At 35.3% G+C, this 17,818-nt stretch overlaps 1 protein-coding gene and 2 pseudogenes across 1 annotated transcript; 1 reads left to right on the top strand and 2 right to left on the bottom strand.

The window, feature by feature from the left end:
• Positions 1-1,397: 1,397 nt before the first annotated feature.
• LOC126634012 (U2 spliceosomal RNA) lies at positions 1,398-1,535 on the bottom strand (annotated as a pseudogene).
• Positions 1,536-6,605: 5,070 nt separating this feature from the next.
• Positions 6,606-8,761, top strand: LOC126626433 (anthranilate N-methyltransferase-like; annotated as a pseudogene).
• Positions 8,647-10,515, bottom strand: LOC126626445 (protein CURVATURE THYLAKOID 1B, chloroplastic-like). The gene is made up of 6 exons (XM_050295770.1): positions 10,090-10,515; positions 9,761-9,864; positions 9,575-9,661; positions 9,363-9,425; positions 9,144-9,181; positions 8,647-9,008 (listed from the first exon to the last, which is right to left on the bottom strand). The coding sequence occupies exons 1-6, from the start codon at positions 10,253-10,255 to the stop codon at positions 8,951-8,953; spliced, it is 516 nt and encodes a 171-aa protein (XP_050151727.1). The 5' UTR covers positions 10,256-10,515; the 3' UTR covers positions 8,647-8,950.
• Between the last annotated feature and the right edge of the window lie 7,303 nt (positions 10,516-17,818).

The raw sequence follows: 17,818 nt of genomic DNA, 5'->3' as shown, positions 1-17,818 counted from the left end.
TACATGGTTCTATTGCGTACGTGGATAATTAAAAAAGATGATTTGATGATTTGGTGAGAGTGGAGATTAGCAGCCTCCATGAATGACTACATTCTTACTCTCGTTTTTTCCTTTATCTTTCACTCAGCAACCTCTATGCAAATGTTTGTTTTTAAAGTATCTTATTAAATGCACTTGAGAACTGATTGAAAAAGGTATTCAACTTTTTTGACAATTATAAAAATCGCTCTCTCCTCAATAACTATAGTTTCATTCTCTCATCTTCACTAAAACTGTCATTTATTTACATTAATAACCTTCCTTTTTCTCAATTTGTAACAAAGAAGCAATACATATTAGAAATATATTTCTCATTGATTAAAATGATTTACATTGGAGGTATTTATACACAGCAGCTAATAAAGTTTAGTTATTAACTAATGTAACTAATTAAACTTAATCTATGATTAGTTACAAATCAGTTACAATAAGAAAACTTAAAAGCTAAGTAATTGCTGACTATGTTCCAGCCTTGGACTCTAGCTGGCACTGTTGAGTTGTCTGAGGATAATGTGTGTCTTTACACCCCCTCAAGCTGAACGGAGGAGAGCCAAGTGAAAGCTTGGACCGAAGAAATTGAAAACGAGCTTTGGACAGAGACTTAGTGTGAATATCTGCAATTTGATTGTGGCTGGGAACAAACTGAACTCTGAGTAGAGAAGCTAAAACCAGTTCTCGAATATAATGGTAGTCAATCTCAACATGTGTCGTTCGAGCATGGAAAACTGGATTTGAAGCAAGGGAAATGGAAGACAGATTATCACACCAAAGAGTTGGAACCTGGGATAAGGGAAAGCCAATGTCCCTAAAAATTTTGCAGATCCAAGTGATCTCGGCAGAGGTGTGAGCCAAAGAACGATATTCAGCTTCAGTGGAGGAACGTGCAACAGTACGTTGTTTCTTTGCACTCCAACTGATGAGATTGGTGCCAAGATAAACACAGCAACCACTTGTAGAGCGGCAATCAAAAACACATCCTGCCCAGTCAGCATCCGAGAAGGCAGTGAGACTGAGGGTACTCTTTTTAAACCAAATTCTATCATCAACAGTGCCTTTAAGAAAGCATAATACACGCTTAACAGACTAAAAATGTGTGTCTCGAGGACAATGGAGAAACTGACAGAGTTGATTGACAGCAAAAGAAAGATCAGGTCGAGTCCAAGTCAAATATTGCAATGCCCCATCTATGGATCGATATTCCTGTGGATTAGAGAGAAGTGTACCATTGTGATCTAACTTCTGAGTACCGAGAGGGGTAGTGCATGGTTTACTACCAAGGAAGAAAAAATCGATAATATCGGCGATATTTCGCCGATATTATCGTTTTTTTGGGGGTTCGATATTTTTTTAACTATCCAAATGGTTTTCGTCAAAATATCGCGATATTTTCGAAATTATCGATAATATCGCGATATAATATCCAAAAATACTTTAAAATGTTGAGAAATCTCAACACATACTACACTTGATCATAGCCCAAAGGCCGAGCAAGACATGCTTTTCTCAGCTTAGGAATGTGGCTTTTATAGGCCTTCTTGCTTGCTCACTGCCCTCGCGTGGGCGATGTGGGACTCGACCCAATGGGAGAGAAAATCGGAATTTCGGCTGGAAATCCACACCCACTTTAAACGGCCATAACTTTGTCAAAACTCAACAAAATCAAGCAAGACAAAAACAAACGTTGTAGCCCTCGAAGAGACGAAGAGAATGGTACCTCACAAGACGTCTGACTAGTCGTGGTTTGGCTGGAAAATGCCTTGAAAGCCACTGAGGTCGCCGGAAACTGGGTAAGATTCAAATGAGTATAACTTTTTCAATACTCAACGAAATTGAGTGAAACAAAAAGGAAAGTTGTACTACTCGACGAGAAGAGATTGATTCCTTGCACGCCGGCCAACTCGCTGTGGTTTGGCCGGAAAATCAGTGTCAAATTCGGCACATTATTCTTCATCATTTTATTCACTTCCCTTTTTTTTTTTTTAATATCCTAAATAAAACCTCCCAATATTGTACTAATTAATTATATATAAATGATTATGGTGTGTTTAAACTTCTTTCATTAATTACTACATATTTTCTACACTCACAATGTTTGCCAACTCGCTATATAATCAACTTAAATCAGTTAAATCCATCATGCAATGCATTTCCTTCCAATTTTTTGTGATAAACTAATAGATAATTGACTAAATAAACATCCTGCAAAGTTTCATTAAAAATTTCCAAGTTTTTCTTACAATTTCCGTGGTTTCCATGTAATTTTTATCGATATCGATATTATCCCGATATTTCCATCGATATTTCCGTGTTTTCGGACTACCGATATTTCCGATATTACCGATATTTTCTTCCTTGTTTACTACCATCCATATGCGTCTTGAGAAGAAGATCCATGGCATATTTGTGTTGAGAGAGAAAAATGCATTCTGAGTTTCTGTGAATCTCCAAACCCAAGAAGTAATGTAAAGGGCCTAAATCTTTGATTGGAAATAGTTGACTGAGTTTGTGAGTAAAGGTTGTGCAGACTTGAGCATTTGGTCCAGTAACGAGTATATCATCAACATATACTAGGACAATGACAAGAGTTGGCTCAAACGCAACAAACAAAGAACAATCAGATTGAGAGTTATGAAATCCCAGAGAAATCAAGGCTTGAAACAGTTTATCATACCATGCCCTTGGGGCTTGCTTGAGGCCATACAAGGACTTGATGAGTTTGCAGACATGGGATGGCTTTGATGGATCAATAAAACTAAGGGGTTGTTGCATAAAGACCTCATCTTTAAGTGTGCCATGTAAGAATGCGTTGCTAACGTCCAATTGGTTTAAAAACCAATCAAATTGTACTGCTAATGTCAAGAGAATTCAAATCGTCACAGGTTTTGCAACGGGACTAAAAGTCTCTTGAAAATCAATACCTTATTGTTGATGGAAGCCTTTGGCTAATAAGTGGGCTTTGTATCTGTCCACACTGCCATCGGGTTTCCGTTTGATGCGAAAAACCCATTTACACCCGACAAGATTTTGATTTGGTGTAGAAGGAACAAGAGATCAGGTTCCTGTAGATTGCAATGCTTGAAACTCCTCAGCCATTGCTTTCATCCAGTGATCATACTTAGAAGCTTGTAAGAAGGTTGTAGGAACAAAGTTCAATGTATCAATAGGGAGTTTAGTAGCAGCCAAAGCTTTAGGTTTAAAGATTCCAGCCTTGGACCTAGTAGTCATGGAATGAGTATTGGTGGAAGGGAGAGGTAGAGGGGGGATTGGAGAGGTAGGTGGGATTGAAGAATTGGGTAATGGTGAAGTAGAGTGTAGGGTAGAATCTGGCACTGTTGGAATGGAGGAAGAGGAAGTAGGGGAAGAGGAAGATGGTGATGCAGGTGAGGATAAGGGAGAAGTGCAAGGGATGGTAAATGGAAGTGTGAATGGTGGATACTGAGGGTGCGGACTATGTTGGAACTGTGAATTGGACACTGTGAGCTCATGTGGTTTATGAAAAGGGAAATTAGATTCATTGAAAAGCACATGACGAGAGATGTAGAGTCTGGATGTAAGAAGATCTAAGCAACGATAGCCCTTGTGTTGCAAACTGTAACCAAGAAAAACACAGTGAATGCTTTTCCCATCAAACTTGGAAGCAGAATATGGTTTAAGCCAGGGATAGCAACTACACCCAAAAACCTTGAGCTTTGAATAATCTGGAGGGATAGCAACTACACCCAAAAACCTTGAGTTTTGAATAATCTGGAGGCTTGTGAAAAAGTAATTCCCATGGAGATTTGTCAAGACCAGAGATTGGAAGCCTGTTTATCAGATACAAGGCAGTAGAGAATGCCTCAAACCAAAATGAATGTGGAACCTTTGATGCAGTGATAAGAGTCCAAGCAGTTTCTATGAGGTGCCGATGTTTCCGTTCAACACAACCGTTCTGTTCCGGTGTGTGAGGACAAGAATATTGATGCAAAATACCATGCTGCAGAAGAAAGGAATTAAAATTTGAACTTGTGAATCCACCCCCTGAATCAGAGCGGAGAACTTTGATTTTATTGCCAACCAAGTTTTCTACATAACACTTGAAATTCACAAAAACTGAATACACCTCAGATTTGAGCTTCAATGGGAACATCCAACTATATTTTGTGAATTCATCAACAAATAACACATAGTACTTATAACCATTGAGAGACAATGTAGGGGCAAGTCCTCAAACATCACAATGAACAAGTTCTAAGGGCACAGATACAGAGCTAATACTTGCAGTGAAGGGCAATTTGTGATTTTTTTCCAATTGCACAATCTGAACAGAAGAAAGAAGTAAACTTTTTATCACTGTAAACTATAGTACTACTATTTAAAGTCTTCTGAAAAATAGCAGAAGATGGATGACCGAGCCGATTATGCCAAATTTGTAAAGGAGCTTTATTACTAACAAGAGCCGAGGGAGAAGTGGATGCTGGAGGAATGCCTTGAAAAGGATAAAAACCATCTTTAACTGGTCCTCGGAAAAGCATCCTCCCCGAAATACGATCCTTGATTTTAGAGCCATCAGAATCAAGGGTTAATTTGCAATGATTGTCTCGTAAGAATTGATACGCAGAAAGAAGGTTATGCTTCATTGCAGGAACATGTAAAACATTATTCAGACGAAAAGTGGCAGTAGGAGTAGTAAAAAAGGTTGTACCATTATGGTGGATAAGCATACCTTGACCATCACCAATATAAACCTTGTCCTGACCATTGTAAGGAGTGGGAGAATGAATGGCAGAGATGTCATTGGTTATGTGAGACGTGGCACCGGAGTCCATAAGCCAAGTAGGAGAAGAGGATTTGATGGTGTGAGCACACATAGCTGCCAATTTTGCAGGAGGAATTTTTCCAGCAAAGGCATGATTCATCCGTTCAAAACAATCTAATGTTTCATGATCTGGAGAATGACAGATTTGGCAAGGATCTCGGTGACTAGTGGTGGTTCCAGAATGACGAGTGTAACTTCCAGAGTTGCGATTGAAATTGCCTCTAGAATTTCCCCGATAGTTATTGCCTTGATAGTTATTACCCCTGTAAGTTCCTTTGCCACGATTGAATTGCCTGGAAGCAGAGATGTACAAGTTCTGTCCAGGATGACCCTGGGGTGTGGGAAGAAGAGGCACTTGAGAGTGTTGATACTGAGCTGCATAAGCTTGAAAGGGTTCAGATACTGACGAAGCTACAGTCTTCTTCTTAAGATTCATGAACAATTCTTTATTAATCAGCAGGCCATGTAGTTCGTCCAATGAAGTAGAGGAAATGCGTAGCATAATGGAGTCAACAAAAGACTCATAATCCTCAGAGAGACCATTACGAGTAACTGCAATCAGATCACTTTTAAAAATCAGAGCACGGGCAGCCACGAGTGCATCAGAAATGGTTTTGATTAGCTGAATATAGTTAGAAATTGTGAGATCTCCTTTCTGAATAGTGTGCAGGCGAGATCGAAACTGGTGGATATGAGCAGCAGAGACGCCGCAAAATCGTTGCTCAAGATTCAACCATAACTCTCGAGACGATGTAACACCAACAATAAACGGAATGAGATCTTCCGAAAGGGTGGAGTTAAGCCAGATAAGGATATTCTGATCCTTTTCATACCACAAATCAAAAGCCGGATTGGGAGTGCTAGTGGTGTTGCCAGATGCATCAAGTAAAAATGGCAAAGGACAAACCTCCAAGCCATCAAGAATCCCTGTAAGCTTGTAACGGCGAAAAATTGGAGCAAACAATGCTTTCCAAACAAGATAATTGTCACGCTTCAGCTTGGTAGGAACCATACAACTGATGCGCTGAATTGAAATCGAAGAAATTGAGGGAGAAGATGGAACCGCTGTGAAATTAGGGTTTGTCGGGACGAATTTGGGGCAAGAACATCAAGATTCATCGGAGAGGAACTCGACGATGTCATCGTAATCGAGAAAGATAGTAGCAGAGAAAAGAAGATCGATCAAGATCCACAAGAAATTGAAGATGGAAGATCAAAGATCGAAGAAATCAGAGATCGCAGGGAGCGATGGAGAAGAGGATCGAAGAAAGGCGGTTAAGCAGAAAAAGGGATGATACCATATTAGAAATATATTTCTCATTGATTAAAATGATTTACATTGGAGGTATTTATACACAGCAGCTAATAAAGTTTAGTTATTAACTAATGTAACTAATTAAACTTAATCTATGATTAGTTACAAATCAGTTACAATAAGAAAACTTAAAAGCTAAGTAATTGCTGACTGTGTTCCAGCCTTGGACTCTAGCTGGCACTGTTGAGTTGTCTGAGGATAATGTGTGTCTTTAATACATACAAGAAGAAAGAAAAAAAAAAGCTCAAGTGTTGATTAAGGAAGTTCAGAAGTGCTGAATATATATACACACACACAGACACATGTATATAAGGTTGTAAATACAGTTGTAAATAAGGAAGTTCAGAGCTATTGATTAGTATATATATGTATATTGTGTGTACAAATAGGGCTGTAAAACCAACCCCTGGTCACCTATTTTGTTCCTTACTGTAAATTGGATTGTAAATACATATATTTAGAACTTTTTGCAAGTTTTATACGCCCCGCAGCATTACACGGGCACCTTTGCTAGTAAAAACTAAAGAGAGTAGACGGAGGTATTTTAGATCATCAGGTAATGGGGTCTTCGGTGGATAGAGAACTAGATCTAGAAGAAAGCCATGGGAGAATTGCTGTTGTTAACGATGATGAAAATATTAGAAAGCAAGAAGAAGAAAGCTTCTGCACTGCCTTACAGCTGGTGGTTCATCTGTGCTGCCAATGTCTATTCAATCAGCAATCGAGCTTGGCGTTTTCGACATCATAGCGAAAGCGGGTTGAGGTGCCAAGCTCTCTTCGTCAGAGATTGTAGCCCAGATAGCCACCGAGAATCCAGAGGCACCTGTGATGTTGGACGGCATCCTCAGGTTCCTGGCCAGTTACTCAGTTCTCGATTGCTCTGTTGTTGCTGCTAATGATGAATTTGTGAGGTTCTACAGCCTTAACCGTGTCTCCAAGCACTTTATGCCTAAGGAAGATGGTGTTTCTTTAGCCCCCATGGTGGCATTGGGTCATGACAAGGTCTTCTCTGCCAGCTGGTATATCTGTTCACTCCTTTTAACTTCCATTGCATATTTGCATGCGAAGTCTTGATTCCTTTCTCTCTTTTATCATTTACTTATAAAAAAATATTCATGTTGAATTTGTTGGTTCTCTGTCTGGATTTTTCATCTGTGGCCAATTTATCTTTTGACATTACACTAGATTAAAGGGTTTCTAGCTACTATAGATGCATAAATTGAGGAATACTACTTGACTACTCAAAGGATTAGTAAGAGCTTTTTATTCAAAAAAATTTGTTGCCGATTCATAGAACTTCGTATAATTTTAAGTGTCGACAAATGTATCAGTTTCATGCATATATCATTGAACAATAGATATCTAAAAGTTACTTATTGGTTCACATTTCATATATTTATATATAGGTCCCAACTGAAAATGCAATTGTTGAAGGGGGACGTCCGTTTAAAAGGGCTCATGGCTTGCACCTCTTTGAGTATACAGGTTCGGACCCGAGGTTTCATCAAGCTTTCCACACTGCAATGTTCAACTACGCTATTATTGTTATGAAGAAGATTCTTCAAATCTACAAGGGTTTTGAGCAACTTAACAAACTTGTTGATGTTGGTGGTGGTTTGGGTCACACTCTTAATCTAATCATTTCCAAATATCCTCATATTAAGGGTATCAATTACGACATGCCTCAGGTCATCAAACATGTTTCTCCATATCCTGGTACTTACAATTTAATATTACAGTTGTGAATTTATTTATTCTGTTTTTGTTCTTCTTTATTTTAATCACAATATATTTGTGCAGCATATGAATTGGGTGCTAATTCATTTTTTCAGGTGTGGAATGTGTTGGAGGAGACATGTTTGAAAGTGTTCCAAAAGGGAATGCAATTATTATGAAGGTGATTTTTGAATTCCTCAAACATTATTTTTTAAAGGTAATAACTCTGTATATATACTAATTTCTTCAGTTTGATAAATATTTGTAGTGGATACTTCATGATTGGACCGATGCGCAGTGCCTAAAGCTGTTGAAAAACTGTTACAATGCTATTCCAAACGATGGAAAAGTAAATCATTATTGAAGAAATTCTTCCAGTTCTTCCAGACACAAGCACTTCTGTGAAATGCACGTCCGAATTGAACTTGGTGGTGATGACTCAAACTCCGGGAGGGAAGGAGCGGAGCCGAGAAGAATTTTTAGCCTTGGCAATTGGGCTGGATTCAGTGGCATCAGATATGAATGTTTTACCTATAATGCCTGGGTGATGGAGTTCTTTAAGCAGAGAGCTGCCATGCCATATGATCAAGGCGTAATCACCCGAATTAATAAAAGATTATGTTGCTTCATATGTAATGTGCGTATTTGAATTTGTAAATCAATTGGTGTTGGATTAATCTATAGCATCAGATATGAATACTGTTTTGTTCGTAATTTTTGGATAATCCGATAATGTTTTTAAATAAGAAAACATCCTGATCAGAACTGCCCATTCTGCAGGTTATTGTACGTAAGTGTACTTTTATCATTTATTTCTATAATAAAATATCGGAAGCATCGCGATATGAATTACAAGGAGCTAACAGGGAAACAAATGACAGTAGTACTAGTTACATGTATCTCGCAGACAAAGTACATACATAACATTAAGTATAACTTTGGTCAGAATATGCTTCTGCAAACAACATGAAGAATGTTCACTTCTTTTGCGGACAATGCTGCGAGATATTTACGTATGTAGATAGAAGCTTCAAAAACCGGCCACGATTTCATCTCATCTCAGCAGCAATACTTTTCGGTTTGTTCTAGCTGCTGCCGATTATATCTTTGTATGTGCCCTTAATCTTCTGTGTCAAGGCTTCTCTGTAATTTCAGACATCATAAGTCAACAAAAAAAAGTTGTTATGCACATCTTTTGGAAAGTTTTTAGACCAAGTAAATTAACTGAAACTACTTATTTATACTCTCCAGTCAAGGTAATGAAAAATTGAGACTCACCTGTCTGGTTTGAAAACAAGGTTCTTGTATGCAAACCACTGCAATATCAAAAAGAAAGACAAGTATTTAGAAATAGGTGCAGCCTATCAAGTTGTGCTATATTGATCAAACGGTTCTTATTCATGTACTGCAAGAACTAATGAATCTAATTCTTTTCCGGCGCTGTTAAGTTGAAGATTTTCTAAGGGAATGCAAGACCAAAATTACAGACTAACTTACCCCAGTGTAGCCAATTCCTACAAGCTCAAGAACACCAGGGACTAAAGGAAGCCTATCAATTGCCTGGTACAAACAATACCCATCACACAGAAACTGGTCAGTAATTGGATAACTGAGAATGAGAAGTTACTAAACTCTACACATTTAAGAGCACAACAACTTATGGTTCTTATTGAGAGACTATAAGAATGTGCTAAGTTGAGGAACTGCACCGAGATCATTCCACTGAAGCCCCATACTGCAACAGCAACAGCTACTGCAAGTGAAGACACTGCATATTTATCTTCCACTTTCTCCCACTAGACACCAAAAGCAAATCATTCTTGTCACATAAGTTGCTGAACTCACTAATACAAAGGTTGATGTAACTGAATTTTAAAAAGTATTGATAGGCTCACAGCTTCTTGAACTGTCTTCACAATCTCTGGGGGCTCAGCTGTTGCCACTTCTGCTGGTGCTTCCCCTGTCGCCATTGCCATGACATTGCGCGCAATCTTACGACCTGAAATAAAAATTATAAGTATATAGCTACGTGGTAATGTTCTTGTTACAGATTCTAGTATATGTTACTAAACTGTCAGTCTGAAATGCACATGTGCTCAAATAAGATTTCACCTTATTACCAACTGTCTGGATTGGTCCGATACATATATTAGTACTTTATAAAAACTGAAGTACTGAATATAATGCAAACTAATTCTAGGGATATAATATATGAATGACTCACAATAGGCAGTGGTCTTCCCTGCACGGTTTTGAGACTGAACAGGCGGTGGAGGAAGCGTAGGGAGGGTCACACATTGTGGTGATGAGGCAGCCGAATGGCGAGGAGCCTTGGAGTCAACTAGAGTGGATGAGGAGGAGATGGAAAGTGTGGAGGAGGTTGAGGCCATGGCTACTGAATCCCCTACCGGTTAATTAAGTCCAATGAGAGAGATTCTGAGGCCACTAGGATGAGAAACGTGATGCAGTCTGATGAGTTTTAGTTTATCTCTCTAGTTATCCTTGTTCTTGAGTTTGTAATTTTGGAGGGGTGATTTGCAATGGAAAGTGGAGATGCTGCTCTCTCAAAGTTTCGGAGATGGACAACCATTCATTCCTCTTTCATTTGGATAGTGTGAAGGATAGGCATTTTGTGGTGTTTGATGGGTAGGAGGCTCCAGGTTGGACCTCTGTTGTGACAAAGAAAAGCCTTCATTTATGATCTTCCTCCAAAGGGCCATATGTCGGGTAATGCAGGGAGATCAAAATTTTTAAACTAAATTGTAAACCAAATTATGTGTCACCAATAAGAAACAAGCCACGTTAATCTACATTTAATTAATAATTCAATCATCTTCAACCACATCATTTTGATTTAAAAAATTTGGTTTCCCTAGTATTATCCTTTCAAACTATCTTCTTTTTACACAGTACACACTTAGAAAATCTGTTCTTGTAAAATTTTGAAAAATAAACACACGTGTTTCTCACACATCCATACTAAATTGTTCATTATTTTTGTTCGATTTATTCAATTCCAACCATCAAAAAATACCAGAGTCTGAAAACCTTCCTATATTTGCACTACTAGGGAAGAAGGGAGTAAATTATCTCAAACATCTCCATCATGCTTGGGGCAAGTTCTAACAGAGTAAAGTATCTTCCCTTGCATATGTGATAGAATGTTCACCACCACCACTCAAATTACTTTTTTTAATAATAAGATTTTCAATTTTTTCATCTGATTTTTATACTATCCCCTTTTATTTTAGGGAATTGTTATTATCATTCCAAAAATCTCATTTGGCACTCCAAACTTTCTATAATTAAAAAGAAAAATACACTTGTGAGGAGTGTAGAATGAGATTTTTGTGCTAATAACAGGTCTCTTATTTTATTTCTCCTACAATGTATGTTGGTACACATTAAAACTATTTTGGTGACATGCTGGATTAGACTAAATAACTCACTATATTAAATATTTCATTTTTACTATATGGTAATTTTGGAAGAGATAAGTATCTAAACGCTTATAATCCTTTGAAACTGAAAAAAATTTCACCTTACCTTCAATGTACAAACTTTATGTACTATCCAGATTAATCTAATTTTTTACACCAAACAATAAGAGTGGCTTATGACAAGCGACTTAAATATAAAAAAAAAACACTTATGTATAAATATATGTTGCATATTCAAAAATAGGATAGCATTTTCAGACACAACACAAACTTCACAACCTAAATTTAAATTATTAATAGTATATTTTACCCTATCTCATAATTCATATTAAGTACAAAATGAAATTAATAATAAAACTCAAATTTATCAATAAACCCATTAAATCCTACCATCACTTCTTGTTTATCCTATGTTCATTCTGGCTAAAACCCTAATAGGTCTTGTAGAGAAAAACAAGTTTTTTTATTGATGGACGGTGATTTTGAAGTTTTGAATCCTTCAACTAATTTATGAATATTTTGTTCGTTTGATTTCAATTTTTTTAAAGTTTAGAAGATGAGTATTTGGGTTTCAATTTTTTTCATCAATCTCGAATGGTTTGTTAAACTTTCTGCAATTGGAAAATTCTAAGGAAAAACTTCTTACCAATGTTCTTAGATTGTTGATAAATATAAGGGGATGAATTGTTTGATTTGTTGCTTATGCACATCAGTAGAAAGAAAAAAAGCAAATGTCTAGGTTTGGTAGCAGAAAGAAAAAGAAAAAAAAATAGCCATGGAAATGCTAGTGGGAAGAGGGGAGTGGGGCAAGGACACCTCTTTTAAAAAAATAAATATTCAATTGCAGATGTTATTTTATAAAGGGAATGGTGTAAAGATAACTTAACATTTTGAATTGGGTTTGAGAGGGTAGTTTAGGTAATAAATTTGTGTTCAAAGAGAGATTAATTCTTTAATAAAAAACAATATGGGTGAAGAGAGTAGGTTGGGTGTGGAAAGAGAGATTAATTTGTGTTCAACAAGAGTAAGAGGGTAGTTTAGGTAATAAAATTGTGTTCAAAGAGAGATTAATTCTTTAATAAGATTTCCATTTATTAAATTGCTTTATAACTCCACAACATGCGAACAAGACACCAATCGACCCCTTTTTATCTCACAAGGACTAAAAATGACAAATGATAACAACACATCTTTTTTACTTTTTCTATGTTGGAAAATTTTGAGTAGAAATACCATTCTACATTGTTCCACATTGGTCACTACCAAAAGGTTCTCTCACTTTATAAGGTTTTATCTTTATTAGAAAATGATTGAAGTGATGAACCTTGGAGAGTAAAATTGGGCTTAGGGTTTTGGGCTTTGGGATATGCTAATTAATATATATTTAATATATAATTGATTATCAAAAGATGAGTTTTGGGCTTTGAGGCTCTAATAATTAAATTCCTTAATTATTTTAATTAATTTCGGATTTAATTAATTAATTAATTTTTATATCAACATACTCATATTTTCAGATGAAGTTTGAAGCAATGAAAGAACACCAAAGATCAAAGCACCCCTTTGAGAAGATGTCTCCCAAAACATACATCTCATATTCATACCTGTTGCAAACATGCATAAATCAATTATATATACATCCATCTGCATGGAATTTAGATCACAGCAAAAAACAAATTCTCCTTATACAATCCCAAACCTTCTTACTGAGAGAACCACAAAGATATTCGTCAGAAGTCTAGCTTTTTGGTTCTGGAATCTCGACTTAGATCGTTGAATCCTGGTGCTGGAATCTCAATCTTCAGTTTTTCTGTTTAATATTACTTTGTTTTGGTCATACTCTGTCAAAGTATTTATTCGCATTTATTATTTATTAGCATATATAAATTTATCATTCATTGTTGACATTTATCCAACGTTCTACACATCTTATTTCCCTTTGCTTTATTCAGTCACATGTTTAAATTATTCAATCTGATGACAAAAAATTAAAACATGTGGGATGAAAATTTAGGGGGGTGTATTCAATTGGGATTTTAAAGGATTTTAATTCTTTTAATGAATCTAGGGGTATTCAATCATAATTTTAAGTGATTCTCTGAAATTCTAGGTGTATTCAATTAGAATTTTAAAATAGTTTATTAAAATCCTTATAAATCCAGGTGTATTCAATTAAGATTTTAAAGAAGTTTATAACATTCCAGGTGTATTCAATTAGAAATTGATTTTAAAGAATTTGAGAAAGTTGAGGAATTAGAGGGAATTGGAGAGATTTCGTAGTGTATTTTAAGCATCCACAAATCTCACATCTCCCCATGAGATTTCGAGGAAATTGAATCAAAAGTGTATTCAATTGAGAATTTAAGAGATTTTAATAGATTTATAAATCCATGGATTTTTATGGAGTTTAATTGATTTGTAGAGATTCCATATAAAATTTTGATTCAATTTCCTCGAAATCTCATGGAGAGAGGTGAGATTTGTGGATGCTTAAAATACACTACGAAATCTCTCTAATTCCCTCTAATTCCTCAACTTTCTCAAATTCTTTAAAATTAATTTCTAATTGAATACACCTGGAATGTTATAAACTTCTTTAAAATCTTAATTGAATACACCTGGATTTCTAAGGATTTTAATAAACTATCTTAAAATTCTAATTGAATACACCTTGAATTTCAGAAAATCACTTAAAATCTTGATTGAATACCCCTAAATTTATTAAAAGAATTAAAATCGTTTTAAATCCTAATTGAATACATCCCCTTTAATTTGCAATTTAATTGCAAAGAGCTAAACTTGAACTTTTTTTATGGGCAGGCCATCTTGTTTATAATAATGGGCCAGGGCTTCCCTCAGTTTAACTGCAATGAGCCAGACTTGAACAGAAGTTTTGGTGGGTTGTAGTGAGCTGAGGTTTGAACCTAAGTCTAAAGTAAAGCCCACAAAGGAAAGGCACTCCATACTATATGACTGCAAACCTTTTTCAGCCGAGAGCCAATAATTAAGTTTAAGAGAAACCGTTTAGGGGTGATACTTTACTTTCCTTCTTTTGGAGAAAAGGGGAGCATTACAGCAAAAGCAATGTCCTATAATCGGGTCCTTGGTTCAAGATTTTTTATTGCACGGAAAAGTTGCAACGTCTTATCAACCATGCAATAAGAAAGCCTATTTTTGACATAATACACTTAAGAATAATACTAGTGTCAGTCGTTCACGAAAACATTGATGACTAGTAATCATTGGTGGAGAAAGCCAAACAATTGTCGATTGGATGCGTTCTATACCATTTTTCAGTTATGAGCCTATTTTGATAAGGGATACTTTGGATACAGTCCTTAGTTATGAATATTCTTTGATTGAAACTTTATTGGTTTTTAATTTTTTATTGAGGTTCCTAAAATTAATGTGATAATTTATTTCTATGTACGTTACTATATTTTTTAAATTAAAAATTAGAAATTTTAGTTGTTTATATAAATGAGATTTTAAATAACCAAAAAATTTATTTCTATGGGTACTTTATGGGTACATTCATCAAAATTAACCAAAATATTTATTGTATCAAAACATGGGTACATTCTTCAAAATCACAACAAAAAAAATATATTAGGCTTAATAATATTTGTAAATTTATTCGATTAAACTTGACATGGATACAATTTAAAATCAAAGAAAAAAGAATGTACCCATATAAGTTTAAAAATGGATTAGAAAAATATTGAATAGATTTTATATATAAAAAAAATGGTACATTTTACATATAACAAATTGGTATATTTAAGAATGAGTATATTTTAAGATTAAAAAGTTTTACATTAAAGGGTACATATAATTAGCATGGGTACATTTAGCAAAATAAAAAATACAAATAAAAAAAAATATATGGGTACAAATTAAAACTGAAAAGAAAATTGGTACAAATTAAAAATGGTACAAACTAAAACTAAAAATATATGATAAAAAATTTAGTCATAAATATAAATATACTAATTGTCACATTTTTAACATTAATTGAATATATTTAGAAATAAAAAAATATTTTATTATTAAAATAATTATTAATGTTATTAATACTCAAGGACCTTGATAAAAAAATTGAAAATGAATAGGATTTTAATCAATGGAGTAGCAAAAGAAATGATGAGAACCTAATTTATCAAACAACTGGTGAGATATTTGTGTTAAAAAATTAACAAACAACTTAAAAATAAAACTTTCAATACACTTGTATAATGATACGTGTTGTCTTTCTTTACACTATTGTGAAAAGGTAAAAACTAAAAACCCTAGTTGGTAAAAGTTCAAATAATTGAAGGGAGTTGATTTCTAGGTGAATAATTTGCTGGTAGGAAAGGGATGGGCGGACAACCATATCATGTAAAAAAAGCTTTGCTTCTTGGATCAGAAACCGAAACAAACTTATGTAGCCCCCAGTCCCACAAGCACGAGAGAGGAGAGGAAGAGTGGTTTACAAGACTGCTCTAGTCCCCACACTACGACTAATTTGTCTTCTTAGCCATCTTTATTCTGTGAAATATGAGATTTCATGCATTCGTTCCACCACCTGTTTGGTAAAACAACTCAAACTGGGATTTCACCTTTTGCATGTACTTCACCCATCCATGAGATATGAGCATATACAATTCCCTAACCCATTCTCCTTTGCTTTTTCTGAGTGATTTTTACCACCATTGGTTATATATATATATTATCACTCCACCGTGTATATGCAACTAGTGGATGAGTTTATTTTGGTCGCCAATGCTTTTAGGTTACGCTATTTGGTTGAACGTGTTTTTGGTTAAGCAGTGTTGGATGTAAGAAAAGAAAAGATGGTGAAGTTCAATGATAAAAATATAAGAAAAACTAATGGAAATGACTTGAAAACTTTGAGTTTTAACGATAAGAACAAAATAAAAGATAAAGTAAATAGTACCAAGATTGACTTTTTAATGTAAAAATGTGGGTTTTCATTAAAGTGAATAGTACCGGGAGTTTTTCGTTAAAGTTCCCTAAAACATATCCAAAAAAACTAGTGAGAGACCTGCTTGAATTCACAACTGGATTGTCCTCCGAGTCTCTATGAAAGGATAGATGTCTTTTTATGTCAAGTTTTAAGCTTTAACACTAAACTAAAATGATTTGTACTTTCAGTTATCAACTGTATAGAATTATATATTTATCTTTTACGATGTATCAAGTGTATAATTTCACTCTAATATACATGATATGAATCTTATCATGAAACTATACAATCAGTAAATGTGAGCGATAGATACAGTTAAATATGTACATAGTGGTCCAGAGAAATAAGTTCCTACCCACAGACAGTAGCTCTATAACCCTAAACATGTACTAGCTAGAAAAATAAGGGAGATAGAAACCTAAAAAGAAGAGAGGTACTTGAGAGCAAGAAGAAAAGGCCTCGCTTCATGGTGTGTGGCAAAAAAGCCACAGTATAGGGACAAGTGAGAGAAGCCGAAAGCTACAACAACAAAAAGCAATATATTAATAGGCCTTTCTGCCGATCATCAAAGCTTTTTTCCAACTTCTTTCGTGCAACCGTGCAATCATGGAACTAAAATAAAACGTTGCATTAGAACAGTTTTGGCTGCGTATGTGTGCGCGCGCAGAAGCAGGCACACACGCGCAGGCTGTCGAAGAAGAAGCGTGATTGACTGGACAATCCAAAATTTTACTTTGACCCTTTTGAATAGTTTGATTCGGTTCATTGTTTTGACTTCAACAAAAATGAAAAAAGTATAGGAAAAATGGTTTTTGAGGAGCTGAATCTGATTGATGAATGATGAGGGTGATTGACCATTAGTCAAATCGGGGCTGGTAAGATGAAAAACCTAGGGATGGGAACTTGGGATTCTGATTTTTCTGATTTGCTTCTGCTTTAGTTAAAAAAACTTGGAAGGCAAAGTTCTTCGAAATTTCGAGATGGAAGGGCCCACAGAAAAAATTACAGAGTCTCCGAGGAGATTTCTGGGCACTCTGTTAAGATCTGGATGCCCCACGATGTGGAATCTTACCCTCTGACCCAAAACCCATCACATCCACTAACCAAAACATTAATAAAATGTGTTTTAATGGTAATGTTAAGATAAAAAGGTATATGACAATGACAGCCTTATATGGACAAAACCCAATTACCCGGGTTCAGACTCGACACAAGAAACACAGAAAATGAGAAGATTAGATGTGTTTTGGTTTGGTTTGGATAATACTGATTGGTATCGAAAGTTTATTTATTGTGATTAGAATACTAATGGTACATCACGTATTTGTAAATAAATTATGAAAATTTTTATTTTTAAGTTATTAATATTTTAACTCACATATTTTATTATTTATATAATAACATATAATATATCGTTTCGTATTTCAATCATACTAAAAAATCTCTCGATTTATATCTGTGTGCTTTCAATTTAATTTAGGATTTAGGGTGACTTGTTTGTATTTCATGATGGACAGTTTCAGAGCCTAAGCAAGGCATGCAGT

This window comes from Malus sylvestris, chromosome 1, assembly GCF_916048215.2.
Source record: "Malus sylvestris chromosome 1, drMalSylv7.2, whole genome shotgun sequence".
In the NCBI taxonomy this organism is placed as follows: domain Eukaryota; kingdom Viridiplantae; phylum Streptophyta; class Magnoliopsida; order Rosales; family Rosaceae; genus Malus; species Malus sylvestris.
This window is presented reverse-complemented; position numbering and strand designations above follow the sequence as displayed.

Bases quoted from the DNA above. Each gene is read 5' to 3' on its own strand.
- LOC126626445 (XM_050295770.1), bottom strand. From the start codon at position 10,255: ATGGCCTCAACCTCCTCCACACTTTCCATCTCCTCCTCATCCACTCTA. The intron at 9,865-10,089 runs GTGAGTCATTCA...TTTTTATTTCAG, and splicing joins AGGGAAGACCACTGCCTATT to GTCGTAAGATTGCGCGCAAT. The intron at 9,426-9,574 runs GTGCAGTTCCTC...TGTTTGTACCAG, and splicing joins GCTTCAGTGGAATGATCTCG to GCAATTGATAGGCTTCCTTT.